The 25,293-nt window shown below is 39.4% G+C and overlaps 1 protein-coding gene across 2 annotated transcripts; it reads right to left on the bottom strand.

Moving 5' to 3' along the window:
• Positions 1-4,911: 4,911 nt before the first annotated feature.
• On the bottom strand, positions 4,912-20,017 carry plekha2 (pleckstrin homology domain containing A2). 2 transcript variants are annotated; one of them, XM_007559226.2, is made up of 12 exons: positions 19,768-20,017; positions 15,145-15,293; positions 14,933-14,989; positions 13,411-13,459; positions 13,151-13,248; positions 10,678-10,809; positions 9,856-9,945; positions 9,696-9,764; positions 9,536-9,606; positions 8,975-9,038; positions 6,234-6,311; positions 4,912-5,553 (listed from the first exon to the last, which is right to left on the bottom strand). In XM_007559226.2, the coding sequence occupies exons 2-12, from the start codon at positions 15,283-15,285 to the stop codon at positions 5,110-5,112; spliced, it is 1,293 nt and encodes a 430-aa protein (XP_007559288.1). In that variant the 5' UTR covers positions 15,286-15,293; positions 19,768-20,017; the 3' UTR covers positions 4,912-5,109. The 2 variants fall into 2 exon arrangements, with proteins under 2 accessions (XP_007559288.1, XP_007559287.1); XM_007559225.2 differs by having other exon boundaries at positions 15,145-15,307.
• Positions 20,018-25,293: the final 5,276 nt, after the last annotated feature.

Raw genomic sequence — 25,293 nt, forward strand, 5'->3', positions numbered from 1 at the left:
GTTCGGTATTAAAATTACAATTCACACACAGCAGTCGCCATGATGGAGAATTTGACGCGTTCCAGCAAAATGTGTACTGTGCCCATATTTCAGTACCTACTGCATTACGTGCCATTTTCTTCAGTCCTCCTCCAGCAACAATGTGCAACAGTTAAACAGAGTTTAATTCATCCATCTGAACTCCATTGTAATATATACAAATATTTTTGAACAGACAACCGTGACTCTAATTGCCTACAGATAGCCAACATAAACCATCAGATCAAAAATATTTGTTTATATGAATCCTAAATATATTGCATATGTCCCATACAAGTACATAAGATTGTATGCAGTCTATTTGACACTGATCTCACTCCATAAATTTGCTCTTTCCTTTTTGATTTCTCCAAAAGGGGGCGAATATGTTCACGCTTGATAGTTTATGTTCATCAGCGAAACAGGCAAAAACAATTTCTTATGACAAACTCTCTTCCGACTTCACAAAAAGTTCCTAACTCACAGTTTTCTTTGCTGGAAACTATTGATCTACTGTGAAAAGTAAGGAAAAAATATTAGAAGGATTATATTCTAAAGGATTTGATGTTTTAAAAGTAAATATTGGACAGATTAAGCAGTTGAACGTCTGTCCATCACAAACGCTAACTTCGAAATAAAACTGCAGGCGGGTTTTTAATTAAATTTTGCACATTTTTATTGTCTGGGAAAAAAAAACATTTTCAAACAACTGGACTCATTAAAATATAAATAAAATTAATTGTGTAGTTGTCTTGTTGTTGAATAAAACACTAAAAAGTTAAATTTGTTTCTAAAATCTCAAAAGGATATGAAAGTTATAGAAATAGAAATATTTATTGAAATTAAAATATGCAATAAGTTCTCATTTATTAGGGTTGATAAATGATTTAGTTTACTTTGGTTTGTCTTAAAGTTTTATTAGCTCTCCAAAGAAGACTATTTCAAAAGAACATTTTTAAATTTTAATTTCAAGCAAAAATTGTGGTTAAATAAATAACAAAATCTTATTTTTATCACTTAAATGTAAACATCTAAAAAGATTCACTCAATGTTCAATATAATTATTGCTATTTCTAATTAAATCTAGTGAATAATAATAATAATAATAATAATAATAATAATAATAATAATAATAATAATAATAATAATAATAATAATAATAATAAGCTTAACAGCATACCTGAAAGGAGGCGGCTGTGGCCTCTGGAAGGTTCATTATTGGCCCATCATGGCTTCAGCTGACTCCATCCTCTGTTCTCTGTCTGGAGGAAGTGGTGAAGGGGTCCCAGACCTCCTGCACTCAGCAGGGCTGTCTCACACACCTTCAGCCCGGCCAGAGCGAGTGTGTGCATGTGTGTATTTGTGTGTGTGTGTGTGTGTGTGGCAATAAAGGGCAAGGTCAACCCATTTCTCTGCAAACAATCACATCACACAGGGCAAAATACATTCCAACAACCTCCCTCCCCCTCCTTTGTACGGTGGCCTGATGTGGGAACAGCGGATGGTGGAGAAGGTCTGGGCATCTGGCCAGACGGACCCCTCTGAGTCCAGATGAAGGGAAGCCTGCTCCACATTATAATGCATTTATTTCACACAAGTTGGAAAAAAAAAATGCTGCTTCCAACACTGGCCTACTTAAAGGCCTCTTAGCATATCGCTTCACTCTCCAACCTGTTGCTAATGTGGATTCAGGTCAGAGGCCTTGGTTGTTTTGGGTTGCCCCGGTTGGGTTTTTTTTTTTTTTTTTTTTAACTTTCACTTAATCACAAATGTTATGCCATTTGCTGGCGGAATCAGTTTCATCTCACCAATTTTGCAAAGTATTGATTTTAATGCAGTACAAAATATATTTCCAGTTTATTTGGGGGATTTTATTATTTCTGTCAGTGGATGTAAATGAAAAGCATATTAGTAAGCATTTATTTCATACCTTTTTGTTATTCAACTCTTCGGAGATGTTGCACATTTAAACTAAGATGAAAGACTGAGACAAAATGTTTCTTTTCTGAGCGTCAGAGACTGCATGCTGACTGAACTAACTTATCGTTTACTACTGAGATGTCGTGTGTCATAGCTCCCTCTAGTGGCTTTATGACAGAGTTGCCTCAAAAAATAAAAATACATTTTTACAAAATCTAAATGTACATTACTTTTGTTCATCCCAGAGATACAGTTGTGCTCATAAGTTTACATCAATCCATCAAGGCCAGTTTGGCTTTTTATTGAGCCAACAAATAATTCCAATGAGGTTTAAAAACAAAACCTGGTTGTACAATTTTTAAAAAAAATTCTCATTAACCCACAAGTGGTCAAAATTTATATGTTAACAAACTTACGTCCCACTAACATTAAAATAAATCCACAGAAGCAAGTTTCACTGTAATCACCTGATTTTGTAGCCATAAACAAGCAAATTTCTGACTGACCTGTCTTCTTGACCTATTATTATTTTTTTTTTTTAGCATAGTCACATTTTTAGTGGTCAGAAATTTCCCAAAAGTTTGGTATTTGCTGTTTTACCTATTCCCAAAACAGATTTGATAAATGTTGTGTTGCAAAACTCAGCTATGTCCAAGCTTCCAGCATCTGACCTATTCTGTAACATCAATATGAAAGAAAATTGATTAAAATGATCAGAAGTTGTCCAATTATCACCAAATATCAGACCTGCATCCACCGGAAATATTAGGTACGCCAGTTTCTCCACAGTGAATTGAGAAATAAAACCTGATCTGTTTGCCCACAATAACAAGAAATAAGTTTTAACAATCCAAGATGAGACTTTTATCCTACATTCCACCATTTGGAGTAAAGAAGATATTTAATGATTTCAGATCTTTGCATCAATTTCTTATTTTCCATGTTAATTATTCACTCCCTGAAAAATCTAAAATAACATTACATCCCCAGGTATGATGAGTTCACATAAACCTTGGACCAGTAACGTTTCTTTTATTTCAGGCTACAAGCAACAGAATATGTCAACGTTTGAACCTCTGGGCGCAGCGACTGTATTTTCTAACATTTTAATCCAGCAGACAAACATCAGACTGTGTTGAAGACAGAGCAGCGCAATGCAGATGCATCCATGTGGGAATATTAACATTTAGGAGAGTGGTGTGTCTCTGCCCTCAGAGCTGCCTGTCACTCACAGGCGTCACACTCAAGTGCTAGGTGACCTTTACGTTAAGTTTATGCACACGGTGACAAGAAATTAGACCCTGAGGGCTTCCAGAGGAAAGCATCATCTCCAAGCACTCATCTCTTTTAAAAATATTGCATAAAAGCAAATCAAATTCACTTTCACAGAGATATGCTCATCCAGTCAGGTCCCGTTAGTCGTTTCTTTTAAGCTTAACCAAGTTTCTTCATCTTCACACCAAGGTTCTCCTTTGGCCTGTTCGTGCACCTGGAGGGGATTCGTTTCATAAAAGCCAAAACCAATTTCAGCATAGCTGACATTTCACAAGGCCTCATGGCCTTTAATACAATTTAAACTGTTCAGTGGAGACGTTTTTACTGTCCGGCAGCTGAACCGGAGGACAGGAGCTGAAGTGGACATGTTGGGTTTTAAGGCGTTTTACCTGATAGACTTTGCACTGCATGTGTGAAAGACTTCACTTAACACAGCCTCTGGTCGGTACATGGGCATCTGTACGCCTGTTTGCTCCCACACACTGTGCGCATGTAAAAGGGCAAATTAGTTGTTCGCTCTGACCTCTTGTCCAGCAGCATTTGCCTTTTAGAGACCAAACACATAAAGGTCAAGATGCCACTTACTAAGTCAAACCGTGTTTTAGAAGACTTTGGTCCAGCGTGTGCCACCAAAAAGACTTGATCAGAAACGGCCCAAACAAGAAAAATATAAAGCATCATTTAATGTTAGAGAAAGAACTACCATGACATGCAGGTAGATAAGTGCACACGCTTCAGAGAATGGAAACAGGAATGAACATGGTACCACACACGCACATATACATGCACGTACTAATGCAAAGTACAGAATTACAGTTCAATTACCAAAGGTAGTGGCAAAAAACGTCCCACGTAATGCTGCAAAACGACAATCACATTTACATTTCCAAAGCAGCTGACACAATCATGAGCGGTGGTTTGATACCAGCAGGATGTTTTACAACAAGTACCACTGTAACACTGCAGCATTCTCATGGTACCGAGCTTCAACCTTCAAACGGACTCACAGTTAACCGACAGTTGATCTTTAAGCAGAAATTAAAAAAAAAAAAAAGAAACAGAGCAAATATATGAAAGCTGTTAAAAATACAAACGAGTAAAATGTAACTATATGCAGATGATGTACTTGTTTCTTTATGAGAATGTGTTTCAGGAATGAATGACTTGAAAACACTGCTGACGTGGGTGAAACAAAGTGTGAAAAGAAGCTAATAGTATATTCTTGAGATGTCTGAATGTAAAAAAAACCCTAATTTTTAAAAGTGTTAAAATTCCTTTAAACATTTTGTTTAATAACTGTCTTGCAAAAGCACAGTCCTGGTGTCAGGGATTCGAATATGAGGCCAAGTGCAGGAGTTTGAAAGCATGTGCCGCCATTTTTTTAAGTTTAACAAAAAGAAAACTAACAAGATTATTCAAGTTTTCAGAGGAAGTTGCACTAAAATACTCCATCACTCCTTTTCACAGTCCTTGGACCAATAGAAACAGTTCCTCTCCTCCTTCCAGCTGGGTGCATCCTTCGTCTGCAAAGCAGTAACATCACCAGCAGGTGGACCCCCATCTCATGCCATAGTCCAGGGGTCCCCAAAGTGGGTCCTCGAGGGCCGGCATCCTGCACGTTTTAGTTCTCTCCCTGGTGGTAGAAACAACCTTCTCAGCATGTCAATGTTCTTCTTAGGCCTTCTGATGAGCCATCATTGGATCCAGGTGCGTTAAACCAGGGAGAGACCAGAAACATGCAGGATGCCGGCCCTCCAGGACCGACTTTGGGCACCGCTGCCGTAGACGCATCGTCTCTTCATTAGCAGGGAATACTACCATTATCAGTCACATTCATCACTTAAAGAAGGTACCAACATGTTAGTCCACACCAGAGTCTGCACAGACCGCTCAGCGTTACACGTCTGTTGTGCGGATGCCGTCGTCATCCAGGCTGAAGGGGAAGGAGGAGTGAGGCTGAGGCTGCGAGCGGTGCCGTCGCCGGCCGCTAGCAGCGTCTGCCGACGCCGTGAGCATCCCCAGCCCGCTGGTCGAAGGCACCTGGGACGCACTGGGGCACGGGGTCGGGGTGGACAGGGAGTTGGAGGAGGATGAGGTGGATGAGGAAGTGGACGAGGAGGAGAGAGAAGGCAGAGTGGGGACAGGACTGAACGGGCTGTCTTCGTCCTCCATGTCCATGATGGACGGCTCACCCGGAGGAACGGGGGTCCAGGGCTGCCAGCCTGGAGCCACAGAGCAGGACTTGACCAGCTGGGGCCGCGCCTCGTTACTCTGGTGACGAGAGGCACCGCTGGGATTGTGCTTTTGATGGAGAGACGACATTCGCTTAAACTGATGTCCCTGCAATTACAAGACAGCACAACAGACGACGATCACAATTCAAGACTAAAAAGCTTCACTCTCCACGGTGACGCACAAACGTATTCATACTCCTTGACTTTTCACATTTTGTAATGTTACATCCACATTCCATGTAGTTTAGAATTTTGATAATTGTGACTCATTTATATCCTATAAATGTGACACACTTTTGAATGCAAAAAATTAATTGTTTAAAAATTTTCCCCATTTTTCTCTGTAAAATAGAACAACTTCTGTCACCTGGATGCAAAATAAATTTTTAGAAAGATTGTTAAGACTGATTGGATCGAAAAGCAAATTTTAAATCTTGAAGCTAACCCTGTGTTAGTTTTAGGTCTGAACTTTGACTGGGCCATTTTAACACATTGCTATGCTTTGGTCTAAATTATTACATTGCAGTTTGTTTATGATGTTGTTGCTGCTTTAAGATGAGCCTCAGCCCCTTCCTCCAGTATGATTTTTTTTCCAGGTGCATCTCCTTTTCTATGAACTCTGATGATCTCTGTTCCTGCAGATGAAATTAATTCCCATGGCATAATACTGCCACCTCTGTGTTCCCCCTGAAGATTATATATGACTTTTGACCTGATTTCTAAAGACAGAGGGTGTCTCTGGCTGAAGATGCAGATACATGTATGGGTGAAAGAAGACTGAGTTACCCGTGGATGTCCTCTGAATTCCCGAATTTTCATGTCGATATCCCTGATCCAACCGTGCATCTCCTCCGGGGTGTCTGTCTGTAAAAACACCAGAAGATAAACACGGAGCAGAATGTCAGAAATTATGTTCATATATGACCATCACCTGTATTAACAACCAACCTAAGTTATGGTGACACATCTTTTGAAAATGTTCAGACTCTTGTTATGCTTCTTCTTCTTCTTAAAGTTTAATTAATATGATGGGAAGGCAATTTTTAATTAACAGTTTAACAAACAGCTTTTTGATCCTGATGAGATATAAAGATTTACGTTTTATCAGATTAGAACACACAAATTGCAGTTTTCATAGCGATTTGCTGCAGGAGTAAAAAAAAAAGAAGGTATATTCTGTAAACTCAAAGAAATTTTGCTATTTTACACTTTTTACATTTTATACATTGACTGGGTCACTACATGTGCAAGCTGAGGGGTATGTGCCCTGGAGCAAGTCATCTTTCATTGTCATCATCTTTTATGTTTCATATCCTCCTGTTGAGGTTTTTCAATATAGATTTCTAATGTAGTTTGGTTTAAAATTATAATATTTATAAATGGGGTGGGGGGATGGATTTGGCTTTATAGCAACATACAAGTCCAAAGTCAAAAGTCAATCTCTCAGTCAACATGGCAGAACACAGAGCAAAGCAGAAACTAAACTTAAGGGAAAAAAGAAGCGAAAAATGCTGATTTGGTACAACAATCGTCTATTTCAGAACATTTAAAAAGTGCAAAAATGCAAAGATATGCTCTTTGTGCTGGAGGAGGTTCAGTTGGTTCTTGAGAACCAAAACATAAATCATGTAAATGTGCAGTGATACTGCAGGCGTGTAGAAGAACCGCGTCTGTGTGGAGAGCATCAGATGAGACACAAAAACTGCAGCTGATGCAACCTGCAGACTAATATCTCCTCTGAAGAAACTGAAAAGAGCTACGGAAAGAAGGAGCTCTTCACTTCAGAAACATTCATCATTTGTAAGAGACTGTGAACTAATTTGCCAACTTGATTTATAAATGGATACATTCAAGCTGGACAGAGAAACAGAGACTGATTTTCTAAAGAGCTTTAGTCCAACATGCTCATATGGACGCACGTGTTGACGCTTTTGACTCTTCGTAGTTTAGGGGTTTCATGCAGAAACCGATGCATGACATACATACATATGTCATGTATGTCATGTATGTCATACATGACATACATACATACATGCACTAAATTTTAAGATCACAAATGCCAGGTTGGACTGAAACTCTTTCCATGATACAGTGCAACATCAAGGTGAGGTGATATATTTATATTAACCTTAGAGACGCATTTAAACATTTTTCCAAATACTCATCAAATAAAAACTTAAATACAATATAAATGTACAAAACAGAAACAAACATGGTAACCTAAATAAAAAAACAAACTAATTTTCAATCTTGTTTTGCCTCATAGTTTCATGTATTTCAAATACTTATAATAAACCAGTTAATCACCTAATGTATTAATTAGTTAATAAAAACAGATCTCTTTACTGTAAAACAAATGCTTTAGTTGGCTGATATAAAAAAACAACTTTGCAATAAAATTTGTAACAGTAGCCTTAAATGTTATTTTTTTTTAACAATACAAGGACAAACTTTTTAAAACTGTTTCACGAGCAAATTCACGATTTGTTCCACCCACAGCGCGTCGCATTTATCAGAATAAAAGTTTAGCAAAAACCGAATTCACCTTCACGTTTTCCCCATCATGTCTTTAGGCTGTGCCATTGATTTCCATTTCATTTGTTTTTGTTTATCTGAGATCACCAAGTCTTTTTTCACACTTCCTTTTCTCTCTCTCTCTAATCACAAACAGCGCTCGCCTGTCTCATTCTCTCCCTCCACTTCCCATCTGATCCGGCGCTGACGCCTCAGTCAGCTGCTCTCCCAGGGGGAGGAACAGGATATTATTGCTGTTATGGTAACACATGGCTGCGTCCGATTCTCAAAAACAAACTGTAGAAGGAGCCAAAAAAAGGAGCCTGGGCCACACATCGGCAGCAGAGCATTTCAAGACAAACATTTCAAAACATCAACACAGAAACACCTGGGATTCTGAAGAGGACCTTACAACAGAATCATTGGCTTTATAAACGGTGGCTTGCAAAATATTTGCACCCCTTGATTTTGCGTTGTTACAACCACAACCTTTAAAGTATTTAATCAGGATTTTATGTGACAGAACCACATTTTTCTGTCTTACCCCTCTAAATTGTTTACACAGAGTCACTTAAATCCACACAGATTGTTATTTAGACTGAATCCAGATCATCAGCTTTGAAATGTTGCCACTGGTCTGTGATTGGATTTAGGTCTGGGCTTTGACTGGGCCGCTCTAACAAACATGCTGAGAATGTTCAATTGAAGGTCTGGAGGGATGACGAAGGTCACGGTCCTGCTGGAAGGTGAAGCTCTGTCGCAATCTGAGGTCTTTTCTCCACTCACTACATTATATTTAGCTACTTTCATGTCTCCATGAAGTCTGTATAAAAACATGAGAAAAGGTATAATTTTTCTTCCACTTAACAATTATGCACTACTTTGTGTTGGTCTACCAAGTAAAATCCCAACATGCATTGAGGTTTGTGGCTGTGATTTGACAAAATGTGAAAAAGTGCAAAACTTTTGGAAGGCACTGTACTATTTCTTTCTTCTTCTTCTTTTGTATTTACCTGGATGTAGAAAGTTCGGGAGTGGGTGATGATCTCAAATAGATTGTCTCTTAACAAAAGGTCCCTGGTGGAAAAGAAAAAATGATTAAGTAAATTATACTTTTACAGATCATGGAGAAAACTGTTTTATCTCAAACATTTAACTGTTTAAGTTTACCTGAAAAATAATATTTACCATGAACAAAAACCAGATCAGCTACTATCATAGACGAACAATAATTTAAACTGAGACACAGTCGTAGTAAAGATGATGAGTTAAAGGGTAACAAAGTTGTCTGTAAAGGTTATGTAATGAAAAGTGAGTTGTAATAATCAAATCGTGACGAGGAAGCAGCATTTCTTTGCAGCGTTTGGATGAAAACTGGAATAATTCTTGATCTGCTGTGCTTCAGGCAAGTCTCATCCAAAACAAAGTTTTGGGGAGGGGGGATAAAAAAAACAATCGTATACACTGAAACTTTCACAAGATGAAAACGTAATTATGTTTGTTTATATCCGCAGATAAACAGATTGGCAGAAAGCACAATCTGACTGAATCAGACCGACTGTTTCACGACTCACCCCGACTTGACGAGACATTCGTGGACCTTCTGAATGTCTCTGAGTGGAATACCGCGGAGAGGCTCTTTGTCCTGGGACGTGAGCAGAACACAAACCACAGTCACGCCGAGAGCGTCAACAGGAAATCAAAAAATAAATGAAAATCACGTTGGCTCGTCACCGTGTCAGACTTGTAGTAGCTGACTGCGTTGTCATCCAGGGTGAAAAAACGCCTCTTCCAGCTCTTCCTCTGCAAATGCACCATACATCCGCTTTTTTCCCCCACTTATTTTAAGTTTTTGCTGAAGAGAATATGGTTGGCAATAAGGCAGAGTGCTCACCACATTTCCTTGTTTGACACAGAAACCACATCTCAGCACACCAGGCCTGTTTCCCTTCTTCTCCTTCCCCTCCGTCTCTTCGGTTTCATTCTGAAAGATTTCATCAGAGTGACCTCTTATCAGCGTCATTGTGGTAGCCGCCGACAGATAAATTCTTCAATCACTACGAGTTTCTGATTTTATCTCTTTTTTTTTGCATATAAACATATTTACAGCTAAGTCAAATAATTATTTATTCAGGTTTAAATTTGATCAACAAGTCTCTCCCTACTGGAAGAGATATTAATATTTTAAAAATGACCCAAACCAAAATCCAACCTTGAATCTGACGGAGAATCTGTGAAAGGAACTAAAGTTTAGGGTGACGTCTATTGAGGCCGTCCAACGTCAAAGACAAAGGATTCATCAACAAAGATAAATTGCAAAAATGTCAGCGGAAATATGCAAAAAGCAGATCCTTATCTTTTGACGTGTCATTAAATATAAATAAAAAAAAAGATGTATTTTTTTTCCCCAAAAGAGTTTTTACTTTTTTGACAGATACCCGTCTAGTTTCCTGCCAGAAAGCAAATTCTTGGTTAAGCTAAATTAACTTTAATCATGCTTGATTTTAAGAAACCATGCTCTTTAAATACTATTGCTGAATGATGATCTCACTTATAATTAACTCACAATATTAGACTGTGATTCAATATAATACATAACTGTAGTTTTCAATGTAAATCTTACATTGGTTTGACTAAATTCAAACTTCAGTTTATAGTCTGTATCGCTCCCTTTTTTTTTTTTTTTTTGTGATTACAGCTCAGATCTCAGGCTTACCTGGATTGGCGTGTGGACCACCACGCCTCCAATGATCTCCGTCTTATAGGCCTGCTGTTTCCTCCCCACCTGTGAGTCGCTGATCACGGCGCTAGCATCAGATTTGGGAGGCGCAGGGCAGGATTTAGGAACCTGCCGAAACATAGGACAGTACAAACAATTCAGACGTCAACATTTATTAGAAAATGTATGTTAAAAGGCAGATGTGAAATGTAAAACAGAAAATATACGCAAGAAACTGGCCATAACTTCTAGCCTTAAATAGTTTTGTTTTTTTCTACTCCTAAAGGACAGAAATTAAAAGACAGAAACGGAAGCAGATTCATCATTTTTAAAAAAAGGTAATATTTATTGTACTAAGCAATACGCAAGTTAATTTTTGGAGCTGCAATTTCTTCTCCTTAATACAAAGAACATTTCCTTCTTTCTGGAGCATAAAAGCTTATAAACATCCAGAGTTAGAAGTCCCTCACAAAGGGACAATTTAATATAAACTATATTATTTTTAGCAAGATTTTTGCAATGTGAGAGTGAGCATGCTAACACTGTAACTAAACAATGGGAACCTGAGTGTACGCCCAGTGGTCAAATCAAGAGTAAACAGTCTCCTCAAATTTACCTGACCTAGCAGAAAAGTGGTGAAAAGTCACCTGGGATAAAAGAAGAGTGATGAGAAAACTATACGCTTTAGTCCCATTAGAAATGTTAAAGAAAGTACGCTATAAACCAACACAAAATGGTACGTAAGAGCTGGGTTTATTTTCTACAAATAAACTTGAAAAGTCTGGAACCTTTGTAGTTATTCCCCTTTACTCTAGTCTCCCAAATAAAATCCTGTGCTTGTTAAAAAAAAAACAACAACAACAACAACCTGCGTATAAATTCATCTCAGTATTGATCCGGCTGTTCTGTGAAGGCATCAGAGGACATAGGTGAACAAACGACATCATGAAGACCAAGGAAACCAGCTGAGAGTTGGGTTATAAATAAAAATATAAAATAAATTTACCATCTCCGAATAGAAAGAGTGTGGAAAAACTACAAATTTAGCAAGGCATGGTCATCCACACAACATGACAAGCAGGTAAAGGAAGGCATTAATTACAGAAGCAGCCATGAGGCCCATAGTAGCTCTGCAGGAACTGCAGAAATCTACTACTAGGACGACTTTAAGAATAGCAGTCACTGACAGTAAGTCGTCAAAAGACCCTTTTGCACTGCCGTTCACCACAAGTCATGATGACAAAACAACAAAGGTGGTAGAAGTTGCTTGTGTCAGATAAGATCAAAATAAGAGTTTTTTTAACCAACATGCAAAGTTGTATGCGTGTCAGATAACTAGTACTGCACATTCCCACAGTGAAACATGGTAGTGGCAGCATCATTGTGTGGACATGCTTTTCCTCAGCTGATTGGATGGAAAAGTGGTGGATAGATGAAGCAATAAAAACACTGAAAATGTATGGTTGTGATATGAACAAAATGACACAGCAGATATTTCTATTTCAATCACAACATGCAGATCATGCAGCAGGAATGCATTTTCTGATCTAATGTATTTTATTCAACAGCTTTAGTTAGGACCCATTGAAAGAGCAGATGACACATAATGCAAAATGCTGCCAACTTTAGGAAGAAAAGGCTTGTATTGTCTAACAGAGATCTACAAGAGGCATATCTTGTTGTCAAAACTTACTTGGAGCTTTACAAGAACCAGCAAACACTGAAATGAAAGTCACATAAGCAGTTTTTCTTCCCTACTCCGTCAACTGTCTTAATTTTGACGTCACACAGGATCTGGATAATCGTTCAAGTCTGCAAAAATATACACTCATCTACCGCAGAGAACAAAGATAAAAATATGAATGATGATGATTTAATGTGTCAAACATTAACCACTGCATTATTTTCACAAGTCATTTCCTTTTTAGGGCTGCGCTAACATCCCGTCCCTTCTGCCTCGCACGACTTTTTCATTGAGGCCAAGACGGCTCAGAAAGAAAGTAGCAGCAAAGAAGCAGCGCACACGCCGCCCCTCCTCTCCCCCGGCGGCGGGGAAGTGAAAGAGAGAGCAAGCGATGTTGCTTCCTGTCTCGACGAGCAGGTGAGCGCGCCACAGCAACGCTCCCCTCTCTGGCACCTGTTGCTGCCACCGTCAGACATCTGGACGACGCTGGTCACAAAAGCCTCCCCCCTTCCAGCTGAATACACAAATATTATGCAAACGTGCAAACTAGATGTTAACACCTCCACCACATTGACGTCTGAGTGTTATCTCTGCTGCTGTCACGCATTCACAATTTCCCCATTCAGTCAGTGTAACAGAGGGCATCTGTGGCCGATGTGCTGGCATCCGCAAAACTGATGGGGCCAAACTGGTTTTGGAGCTGACCTCCATCAATACGTCATTATACAAACCGACATGTAATGGGGGGGGGTGATGTGTGCCAGCACGTGTACGCGTTGCTCTTACGGTGATCTTGCTGGCCTTGTTGAGAGCATCCACCCAGTCCCTCATGTCGACTGCATCATTGGCTTGAAGGAAGTACCGCCGTGAAACTGCATTGATGACTGCCAAAATAAAAACGTAAAATGAAAAACACAACAGAGAGGAGAGTTCCATGAAATCCACAGCGACCGGGGGATTTTATCATGAGCAACAAAAATGAACGCAGTTGTGTAACGCCGCACATGCACGAGTCATCGCTTCACGACTTCCGAGGCAGAACTCACCGAAGCAGAATTCGGTCTTCGGCTTTTGCTTTGCGGTGGCTTCACTCACCTGAGAAAAGAAAAGACGAGAAAAGAAAAAAAGAAGAGAGAAGAGAAGAAAGGAGAAGAGAAAAGAGAGAAGAAGAGAAGAGAGGATTCTTTGATGTCAGGGAAGCCAGATGTCATTATCTGTGCGAGCAAACTAACATCTGGAAAACTTCACATTGCTGCTGCATGTGACTGCACACTGGAGCTGCAGATAACCCTGAATTCTTCTTGAGTGTCTCAGATTCCTTGAGTGAATTTCCACATTATTCGTGGGTGTAGTGAGAACAAACACTACAGACCTGACCTTTGACTCACAAGAACTGCGTTAAGTCTTAAGAATACTCTTGATGGATAACAGATTCAACCACAACAACCTCTTTTCTCATATCTATAGCATTCTGAATATCTTCTAGCAGGCAGTTTTTATATTTGAAAGATCTTAGTTTGATAATTCAGAATATATCAAAGGTTGTTTAACTTATCAGTCTTAAGAGTGAAATAGAAAACAAATGGCTGGTTATATTTTTGTTGTTGGCTGTCTAGTGGGACACATATTTCCAGAAGTCCGCCTCCGATTGGCTGATCAGGCCCATGTGACGACTCCTACCTGGAGTCTACCAGCTCCCAAGCAGGCAATACCACAGAAGAAGAAAAGAACATGCAGGAGACAAAAAGAAGCCAAATAAACATTTTTCAGATGCACCATTTGCATTGCACGCTTTGCTATGCTCATTTAAATTTATGTGAAGTTCCTGCAATGATTTCCTTTTGGTTTTTTCTTCAACTCGGATGAAAGTTTTTCCAAGCATGTCGCTCTGCTCCAAATCAAAAGTGAGAGGTCTTCAGACATCAAAAAGGTCAAGACCAGGAGGACAGAAGCTGATGTATTAAGTGTTTTTAGATAACTTACAGCTGGGTCTAGTTCGAAAAATTGTCGCTGGGATGCAGTTTCTAAAAATAGAGGGTGGATTCGGTGCTACAAACACAAACTGCATGACACCTGCATGTGTTCACATGTCATTGCTGCAGGTTGGTAGGTCTGAACAGCTGACAGGCTCCACCTGAATACTGCAAAGCCGTGCAAAGTTTACTGCTGTATCAGATACCTGACTGTCTGGTTGAACACATCAGGTTGAGAAGAAGCCACTTATTTCCACATCGAACTAGTCTGAGATCCATTGTTAGCTTACTAGCTAAAATAGTATGAAAATCAACGATGCTTTATTACTCAACTGAATGCAGGATGGGATCAAACTTTAAATGAGGGTGCCAAAACAAAACAAGTAAGAAACAATGACTTTTGCATTATTGATTGTTCAAAGAGGAGGAAATGCTTCAGATAAATGTTTAATATATTATGTATAATCCTATAAATCCTATAGGACTGTTTGATTAAAGTAGAGTAATATAGTTGAATGTAGCCTACATGGGCATTACGTAAATTCCTGTCTGTAGTCCAAAAGTGTCTGAAAACAAACGGGGGTGCACGCTTTACCTTAGAGATGTAGGTTAATCTCAGGCTGCCAACAAAGCTGGCTCCGCTGGCCAGGTTCTGCATACAAACAGAGCAGTCATTAGCTCAGAGTCCAAGGTCCCACGGCCTTATATTGATCATTTTTCATTTCCTCCTGCTGCTTGTGCAAACGTGCTTCCAGTTTGGTGGTGTGTTGTGTGTGTGTGTGTGTGTGTGTGTGTGTGTGTGAGCACCTGTGGGTTGTCCATGTACCATTGCAGGACATTCCCCTGCGTGTCGAGGATGAAATATCGCCTCTGGAAGCGGCAGCTGTTCTCCTTCTCCTCGATGTCCAGGAAGCCGCACACACGGTTCAAGCGGTCCAGATACGGCATCGCTGCCACTATCACATAATCACCGAGACACAGAGGCAGACAGATGTGGAGGGTAAATCATCTCTGAGTTAAGAGTTCAGACACACACGCACGCACGCACGCACGCACGCACGCGAACACACACACACAGAGAGCGACCCACTCGCACTCAGCAGTTTTTCATGTGACGTGATTGAGGCTGAGCTGCAAAAGCTAAAAGCCCGAGGCTGAGCTGAGGCCCTCCACCACAGCCGAAAATTACACACTACTCTCCAGATCTGCACACAGGCACATTTCCACAGGACAGGGAAGAGGAAAGAGAGGAGATCAAGTCAAAGAAGTGTGGACTGAAGAGGGCTGTTTATTCAAAATGAAGAAGAGCATGTAAAATACAGAGCTGCTGGCAGATTCCTAAAAATAATCAGGACTAATTCTTCTCAGAAACCCAGTTATTCTTGTCATATTTATTCTGCTTGTTTCTGGAAGTACCAAGCAGTATTTTATTTCATTTATTGACCTCACTGCAAGCTAAACCAGAATTAAGCACAAAACTATGTGCAGGACAAACGTTTTTCATGTTCTTTTTCTAGATATTTCAGCCTGGCAGAAACCAGTCCCTTGTTCTAAGCTTTGCTTCGTACAGACTGGACCTGCGGCTGTTGAGAGAGATGATTGCTTCCTGGAGGGGTGAACACCAATTGAGTTTTACATTTTAACCCAATCGCTAACATTTAGCCATAACTTACACAACGCACCAGTTCAGTGCTATGAAGCTAACCAGGAATTGCCTGCACTGCAAACAACCATCTCCAACTGCGAAGAGAGAAGCAATGGTGGGCAATATGGATTTTGAATTTTATTGCAGTATTTTGTAGTGCTATTGAGATATTGATAAAAAAAAATTATGATAAAAATGTACGACTGGGACTCCATGGCCCAGCATTCATAGCGCCCCAAATGCAATTATACTGTTCGTAAAAACATTCATACTCCAGGTGTCATTTATACTTCCAAACTGTAACGTTAGTCATGACAATGCATTTAATTATACTTTATTAATTATACTTTCAAATTTAATTATATTTTTGAAGTTACTGATTGATGCTCTCATGAAGCAAACAGTGAAGGAAACAGTAAAAATAACATTTCAGACAGTTTTATTTTTAACATCAATAATTTAAATTTATCAAGACAACAATACATCTAAACTTTTATCAAGATAAGAAATAATTTGCAATGTATGACAAACGGTACAATAAATGAACAAGGACTGAGCTGAATGTGATGGTCGTTGATGTTAATTCAGTATTTGGATTCGTGGCCAACACGGACTGAACGACTTTGTTCAGTTCCTCCGCTGCCATTGCTAAAACTATAAAACTACAGGCAGACTACAAGTCTGAAACAACGCAGAAAAACAAGGTGTTCATTCATAACTTCTCCTTCCGTTTGCTGATTGGCCTGGTAGAAAATTTACCGATAAAATCGAGCTCAATGGGAGAGAACCCAGACTGAGAACTGAAGGGAGATAAGAATTGAGTACAATTGTGGAGAAAAGCAAAGGCCAGGCTGTAGATGTTTGAATCCATTAAAGCTTTTTAAGATAAGCAAAAAGCACAAAATCATAATGGCTAACTAGCCATTGCCTGTGAGTGATAAACTATAGTCTCTATCCCTCCTGTTGCTAATAGTCTAATGACACCGTTTTGCTTCTTCGGGCTAAAAATGCATCAACTTTTCAATGAAATGGTTCCCACAAGAACCAGAGCAAGAAATGCCATCAGGCACACAAGTCACACCTGCTGGGCGGAACTCCTGCAGAGTTATTTTTAAACCAATGCTTAAGAAAAATGCCTCATTTTGAAACCAGTCTCGGCGTCGCATGCGTCAATCGTGCATGTTTGCCACTGAAATAGGTCAAAGATACAGAAGGCCTTAGCAGAAGCACAGGCTGTGATGGAAACATGAAGGTGGAGGTGCACGGGTCACACGGATGCCACCACTGAGACACACATCCACACAACTGTGTGCAGGGCACACACGCTATTCTGGGCATCAGAAAACATCTGGTTTAATCATTGCTTGGAGAAACTGTGGGGAGGTTTTTCCATCTTTGGTAGAAACCAAACCAATAAATAAAACTTGGATGATATTTTAAATGCCCTGTTTTTGTGAAAAAAAAAAAAAAAAAGCAAGACAGTAGCTAAATATACAGTAGCTTATGGGGGAAAATATTATGTTTAGATAAGGGCTGTGGTATCACACATACTTTACACAGAAGAATGGAGTGAAACATTCCTCTACAAACAATGACCATTTGTGCACAAGACCAACCCGTCTGATACACAAAACCAGATAGTGAGCATTTAAGAAAGCAAAGAGCATTTAGAAAGTTAGTGATTTGTAATGGTTTTATTTCCATCTTGAGGTTTTGGGGTCTAGTAAAGCAGAAAAAGGGAGGATTGAATAATCTTCACTAATCACAGGCAGGTTTCTGGCCACAAGTTACCGAAGTTTTAAAAGGTTACGGTTTCAAAACCATAAAATGTTCCACCATGTTGGCTTAAAGTCCAGTTCAAAGTAGGACACAGAAAGTGCTGGAGATACCAGAGTTTTCTTCAGCAGCATAGAGTAAAGCAGAGCTACCCCAACACGGCACTGCTGGTCAGCTGGCTGAAAGAAAGCTACCATACCTTTCTTCATAGCTAGAATAAAAGATCAGTTCAGCTCTTTGTGAATATTTCTGGTTGCAAATGACAGACAGTCATGCAGAAACTAAAGGAGCACTAGCTCCATTTATTATTTGGCTAATGTTTTAAAACTACTGTAGCTGGTGAACTACAAGTGTTATTTCTGTGAAGCAACAGACTGCAGGCTGGTTTCTAGAGCATCTAGCTCTACTAATGAACCAGCTTGTTAGCTGAGTCTGCTGAGTTGTGAGGCACTTGTTAGTCATTTATTTATTTATTTTTTTTAAATATCCTTTCTCTCATCTTAGCAATTGGGCAGATCTGAATCAGCAGTTTTTACTCATTTTCTATTCCAGTTTATTAAATTGATCAAAACTAACAACTTTACAAATGCACCATAACTGGATGCATTATTTTTTTAGTTATGAGATAAAAGTTACAGATATGAACTATGATGCATAAATCAAGACATTCTTGTAAATCCTTAATTTTGTTGTGGATTAAAAACTACCATTTCTGTTCTTTTAAATTGCAGCAGATTTGTTGTGTTTTCCATGCTGAATATGGCATGTTAACAAAATTCCCAAAGGCTTTTCAAGTCCAAACCAACAGTTTCATCCAAAATAGCGAGCGAAGACCTTTTAAATGTCACCAAAAGCATTTCTGTAGGTAAAACAATAAAAAATTGTTTTTTTGACAAAATTCTGGGGTCATTTATGTCCCTCCATTGAAGCTTGTGAAACAGTGTGATTCAAATGACAGTCATGTTAAATATAAACAAATCCCTTTGAAGAATGTTCGGCATGTTTAATGGGAAGTAACATCAGTTACTTCTTGGAAAAGGGGCAAAATATCCAGCTGTCTGAAACTGTAGCCTACAACATCAAATATGAAGATGCAGCAAAGCACCAAAGACAACTGCAGACTCACTGATGGTAATGCATGTCAAGGTCAAATCTCCAACAAATAACCGATCAGTGCATCTCCAGCTCAGGTCAGTAATCAACTTTTTGTCTAATCAATGAGAGTCGTTTTAAAAAAAATGGTTAAGACAAGTAAGGAAGACTTTGTGGACAGCTATTTGGAGTGAATACTGTGAAACTGTAAGATCCTGTGAGAATCGTGTACCAGCCCACGCGTCACTTAAACAGGGGGAAGAACGGACAACTCAGTTTTTAACCCTTCACTTCTCTGAGCACTACTCGTACCATCAGCACTTGGGTTTCCTTTGTCTCAGACCAGATATGTATCAGTCCATCGGCAGCAGATCGGAATTGGTCAATTTCCCCCGAGGAAGTCGGTTGATGAGACACCGAATAATCCATATTTCCCCCATTCATTAAATGCATCATAACTAATAACCCCCAATATTTTAGAACTGAAATGGTCCGTGGCCAGAAAAAAAAAAAACTAACAAAAAAAAAAACTAACTGTGCATCTCCGCGTCTGTCTACAACTACGACTATTTGACGTGGATGATTTGTGCCGTAAAATGAGATTTCTGTTAAGCAGAGAGCTAGAAATAATTTCTAGATGTTGCACATTTGTTGTCTGTTCACTGAACAGATGGAGTTTAACGCAACTTCCCACTGAAGTTGAGTTCGAGCATGTATAACTGAACCGTTCTCAGTCTGAATTACTCAACAACACCTGACTTGCACAGCATTAGTTCAGCTCAGATGACCTGCAGTGACTCACTGACACCAACAAGTCCACGGAATGACACACCTACTGCAGCTCCCAGCTCCTGCACGCACACAAAGCGACGGCCAGAGCCATGAAGTGGCCCTGCTGCCGCTGTCTCCAGACTTACCCGCTGTGGAGAGTCAGAGTGCGCCACAGCCAGCGCCCCGAAACCAAGCGGAGAGCGCAGAGCCTGCCTCGGCGGCGACAATCATCCTCAGAGGAACTTTTAAACAACTTTTACAGACTACACTTTTACAGATGAACCGGCGTGCACGACGCCCTCACACTATCCTCTATTTGTTTGTGTGATCGGGTTACAGAAGACTTGCCTTTTTTTTTTTTTTTTTCCGGGTTGGACGTTTCGGTATTAGAATAAACCAGCCCCGGATGTGATCTATGCGTCCCCTGAGCTCTAGCCCCAACCTCCTCCTCCTCCTCCTCCTGCAGCTGCTGCTTACTTTTTACCCGAGGGAGAGAAAGCCGAGTTTAACAGGCCTTTCTTATAACTTCAAATTCAGTTTCATGTTACACCTTTATCAACGCAATCCTTTTGTAAAACACATCTTTTATTAATAGAAGGCTTTCGCTGCATCAGAAGTGTGCGCTCTTTCTCTCTGCACACCATATGTCATCTAGTCTTTTTTTTCAAGAACTAGGTCAAAGTGCTGAATCAGGTGGTTTGTATGAAAGAGCTGCAAACGAAGGAAGCATGCACCTGGACAAACAGGAGCACGGAGAAAACATGGCTATTGTTCTCCATGCAGGTGCAAAACTATGGTGTCAAAATTAATTAAATTACACGTCACAGGTGAATTAATGTATTAACTTGTGAAGAATTGACTAAAATCAGACATGAATGTCAAATTCATACATTAAATGTTGTGATAATAAAAAACATCCGAAACAAAAATTAATAATTTACTGTTAAATCATTTAAACCTTTCAAAGTGGATTCTAACATCTGATTGGTTAAAGTCCACAGTACGTCAGATACAGACCAATGATCTTGAGTAACTCTGTCTCAGTCCCGCCCCCTGGCTGTGATTAATGGGACAGACAGATAAAATCAATTCAGTATGTTCAAAACTCATTACCATATTGAGCTAAATATAGAGTTGACGTTGTCAGCCGTTATAAAAAATGAGATTAACCAAAGAGTTTCACATTCATAAGAAAGCAACAACAACAAAAAAACATTAGCAATTTTCTAGATATAGAGATGGATGAATTTGTTGCTGTCTCTCCAGATTTGTTTGCAATCAAACTTAAATCATGTTGAACCCTCCTGTTGGCTAATTTATCCTCACTGAGGATCCTTTGGAGCACATCTATCACTTTATGGTACGTTTATGTTTGTTTAGTCTACCTCTGTCGTTAAAATTATGATTTTTATCTGCTTCATCTAGACTATATTGGATTTTTTCTTTAACATACTTATACTTATCTTTTTTATTCTCATTATACCCATTTAGAGGTGTAATTACTAAAAGGAAAACATTACACATGCTGTCATACCTTTCCAATTTTTAATTTTTGAACCCTTTCTTCTCACTTACAGTTATGTACTTGTGCTGGTCCATCACACCGCACAACATTTGGGTTGAGGTTTTTGCAACAAAATGTGCAAAAGTTAACATCTGTGCAACTCTGCTTCTTTGCAAAGCACTTTATAAAACATATTTCTTCTCCCTACTCCATTTTACACATATATAGCCCATATATTTTAGTTTGATTTTCGAGATTTTTATTGTTTGAATGACATCTGTCATCTTAAATTAAATAAGTAAATAAACTAAAGCAAAAATAAGAAGGGCAGGATGTTAAATTTTCAGTTTTTGTCTGAGTCATTTATGATTGAGAAATATTCTGCTATTGGGGTTTCTGTCTGAAGACAACATGGGTTTCAACAAAAAATAAATAAAAATAAAATATATGTGTGTGTGTGTGTGTATCAATCTGCAAAGTAAAGACACTGGTGTTTGGAAAAGATCTTTTCTTTCAAATTACATTCTGTGGTTTTTAATTTTGAATGTCTTTAAGATTTTTGCCGTTTGTTTTTCTTTTTTCCACTTTCAAACAAAGGTAACCACAAATTAGCTTAACTTCCTTGTTTCACCACTCTGCTCCTTGTCTTCTTAAGACTTTAGATTTAGGTTTTGACACGTTCTGCAGACTCTCCTCACACCAAGTCTCTCATCAGCCTAATTGCTAAATATTTGTTTTGCACAGGTAGTGGTTTTGCTTTCTGTCATTTTTCTTTTAGTAAAAATGTATGTTCTCCCTTGTTAAGAGGAAGTGGTTAAGTGTCATATGACCTTCCTGAGGACAGAGACCTACCTTGCCGATTTCATATCCAGCAGTAACTGCGTAGAAGATTCAAGTGTCATTTCTGTAAGGGGAAGTGTTAAACTTTCCACAGACCCTCATGAGAATAGTCTCAATGTTTTTTTGTTTTTTTTTGTGCACATCAGGAAAACAAATTTTCTAAAAGCATAACGGGATCAAAGACACTATAGAAACTGAGGTGTGATTGTGTCTTTATTCAAACTACAAAGCACAATAAATGATCAGAGTGCCATGGTAACGAGAGGAATAATTTGATTCTATGTGGTGAAGCAAGCTGTCGCGCGCACCGAAACCACACCCGCCACCCCCTGTCTGCACCAGAGCTGTGAGTAGGAGTTCTTGACTTTTCACATATTTGTGCATCATAAACACTCCCAGGTTCACATATTGCTTTGTAGCAGTACCTCATCTCATTGTGCAACTATTGGAAAATGTTTTAAGTTTTCAGTGGCAGTGAAAACTGCAGCATACATGTGTAGTACTGAAACATCACTGCACCACCGCAAGCATGAGGTGATATTCTTCTTGTTTTCACACCAATTTCAAACCACCAGAAACTCTCCGTGCCTCAGATCCTCTTTGCTGAACTCGGATGGATGACATTTATAACAAAACAGACGAGAAGGAGGAAGGAACAAACTAGGTGGAGGAGTTTAGAGCTGACAGAAGGCATTGTGCAGCAGCAGGAGCAGCGGGGTGATCAACGCGAGCGGGCTGGTCGACAGAGCTCCCGCGGTGTTGACTTGCTGTCTGTAATGGGGCCCGTTGCAGTCATCAGCAAAGCAGCACTCAATTTTGGCTCCTGAGTTCGTGCTGCTCTGTGCTTTCTTACAGAAGTCCATGTATGTGCATGACTTTATCACGGTGTCTGAAAGAAATCGAGACGCAGACGCTGACTCTGTGAGTCAGATCCCAACAATCCAACAGCAGAAACAAAACAATCAGCAAGAAATGCACAGAGGTCTGCAATAAACCGTTGAACGAACAAACACCAGACTAACAGTAGTAGGACATAGAGACATCTTTCATGGTTGTCTTACACATTTGTACACAAACATGCAAAAGTTTTATGCTATTTTTACATGGGAACAAAATGGCATAAACCATAGAAATATAATACTATAGCTGCGAATTGGTTCAGCAAAAGCGTCGACTGTCAATAGAAACAGTATGACTGCTGTTTAAGCGCTGCTGATTTCCTCAGACGTTCAACTGTGACAGATATTTCACTGGAAACAGCGTTGGCCCGACCTCCAGTGAGGCAGATCCAAATGGCCGCATACGTGTTGGGAGTGTGTTTACTCACTCGGGCCTGTGATGGTGGCGCAGGCCTCAGCATAAGCTGGACAAGAGATGGAGCCCTCTTTGTTGCAGTCTTCCTCGCTGGTTGTCGAGCAGGTGTAACATTGCAGAGCTTGGCCTTCGCAGAAAGGACAGGAGAGAGCACCTGGCTTGAAACTAAGCATGAATGTTTACAGGCAGGTGCAACTCCCACACACACGTGCCACCTTGAGTTAACATCAGTCTGCATCAACATACACAGGGACTCACTAAAGTCAGGTAGAACTAAAATGTCCTGCAAAAGGCATTCATAAATCCTCTGACGTGTAATTGCAAAGTGGAAGAGAAAGGATGCACGGTTTGAATTTTGCTTTTACAATAAGGTAAATTGTCAAAGTGTGCTGTGCATTTGCATTTAACCTCCCTGGGTTTTAAAACCACATTACAGCTGCACAAGCCTTACACATCCAGAAGCTGAAATTTTTGCCCGTTCTTAATTTCAAAATAGCCCAACCTCAGTCAGACTGGATGGAGAGCATCTGGGAACACGTTTTTAAGTGTTTCCACAAATTCTGAATTAGATTATGGCCTGGACTTTGCCTGAACTTCTCTAACACATGACTGTGCTTTGATCTGAACCATTTCAATGTCTCTCTGGCGCTGTGTTTATTGTTGAAAGATGAACATCTGCTCCAGGCTTGTGTCTTAACAGGTTTTCCTGCAGCATTACTCTGCATTTTGGTTGGTTCTTTTCCTCCATCAACTCTGATCATCTTTCCTATCCCTACTTACTAAAACTAAAATGATTCCCACCAGCCTGATGTGGCCACCGCCCTGTGGATGACGTAGACCATTACTTTTCCTCTACACATAAAAAAAAGGAAACAATTTCAGCTTATTCCTGCCTTGTTAGCCTAATCCTGCTTTAAAACTTCTCCAAAACCTTTTCACTGATCTGTCTGCTGTGTTCCTCTGTCTATACGACACATTTAGTTCACTAATGTTTTCCATCAAACCCCTGGGGCCTTCACAAATCTTCTGGAATTAACACTGATATTAAATTGCACAATTGTAAGAGCAGTTCACGAATTAAGTGACTTTTTAACACAATCCATTGCACGGGATTTTATTTAGGGTTATGGGAGTAAAGGGGGTTGAAACAATGCACACTAATCGCATCAAAAATGAAAAACCTGTATGATTTTCCTTCAATTATGTTGCAAGGCACTGTGAATTTCTCATGAATCTCTGCTAAATCTGTATTGAAACACAAATAAAGGCGTAACTGCGTAGATGCAGAGTACACCACTGAAAGACTGCAACTTCATTAAAGTCTTGAATCGTCCTTATAGGCCAAGATCAGCACTTTTATTTTGAAGTGTTCTGGATCAATACTTCTCCAGACTATTCAGAAGGTCTTTCAAAGTTTTTCTTCCAGTATTGGGTTCCCCCCCCCTTTTTTTTACTCGTTTTCATTTTAGTTATTACAATAATGGTTTTTTATTATTATTATTTGTTTGTTCAGCCTTACTTTTGTCTTATGAATCACTGTCATAAATTTAATGAGTTATCTAGCTGTGTACATTAATGTAACTTACACTAAACAAATAGGCTATTTTAATTTAAATTGGAAGAAATTGGGCATTTTGTCACTTGCAGTCTGTAATGAAGACATGATTAAACATACATGGATATGCCAGTTTGACAGATATAATCTTGTACCGCAGCACCGATGGGATGATTTTCAAACAGAAATTAACTGAAAACTTGATAATTGATCAATTGAACCATGTGGCTGGTTTTGTATCAGGACTTTGATTCTTCCCATTTCCCACTAACATGACTTTCAGACAATTAAAATCTGATGTTAACAGATTTTTAGGCCTGAAATTAGTTTCTTTATTGTCCTCCACTTGTCCACTTTTTTTTTAAAGTGCACACTGCTGTGTGTGATATCTTGTTCGGACAGAACAGGAGTGAAAAAGAATTGAAATTTCAAAGTAAAACATTAAAAAACCCTCATAAA

Source organism: Poecilia formosa, unplaced genomic scaffold (genome assembly GCF_000485575.1).
Source record: "Poecilia formosa unplaced genomic scaffold, Poecilia_formosa-5.1.2 Scaffold103, whole genome shotgun sequence".
NCBI classification, from domain to species: domain Eukaryota; kingdom Metazoa; phylum Chordata; class Actinopteri; order Cyprinodontiformes; family Poeciliidae; genus Poecilia; species Poecilia formosa.

Coding starts and splice junctions, on each gene's coding strand:
- plekha2 (XM_007559226.2), bottom strand. CDS start 15,285: ATGCCGTATCTGGACCGCTTGAACCGTGTGTGCGGCTTCCTGGACATC. Junction 13,460..14,932: donor GATTAACCTACATCTCTAAG/GTAAAGCGTGCA, acceptor TTCTTTTCTCAG/GTGAGTGAAGCCACCGCAAA. Junction 6,312..8,974: donor CCCGAACTTTCTACATCCAG/GTAAATACAAAA, acceptor GTGTTTTTACAG/ACAGACACCCCGGAGGAGAT.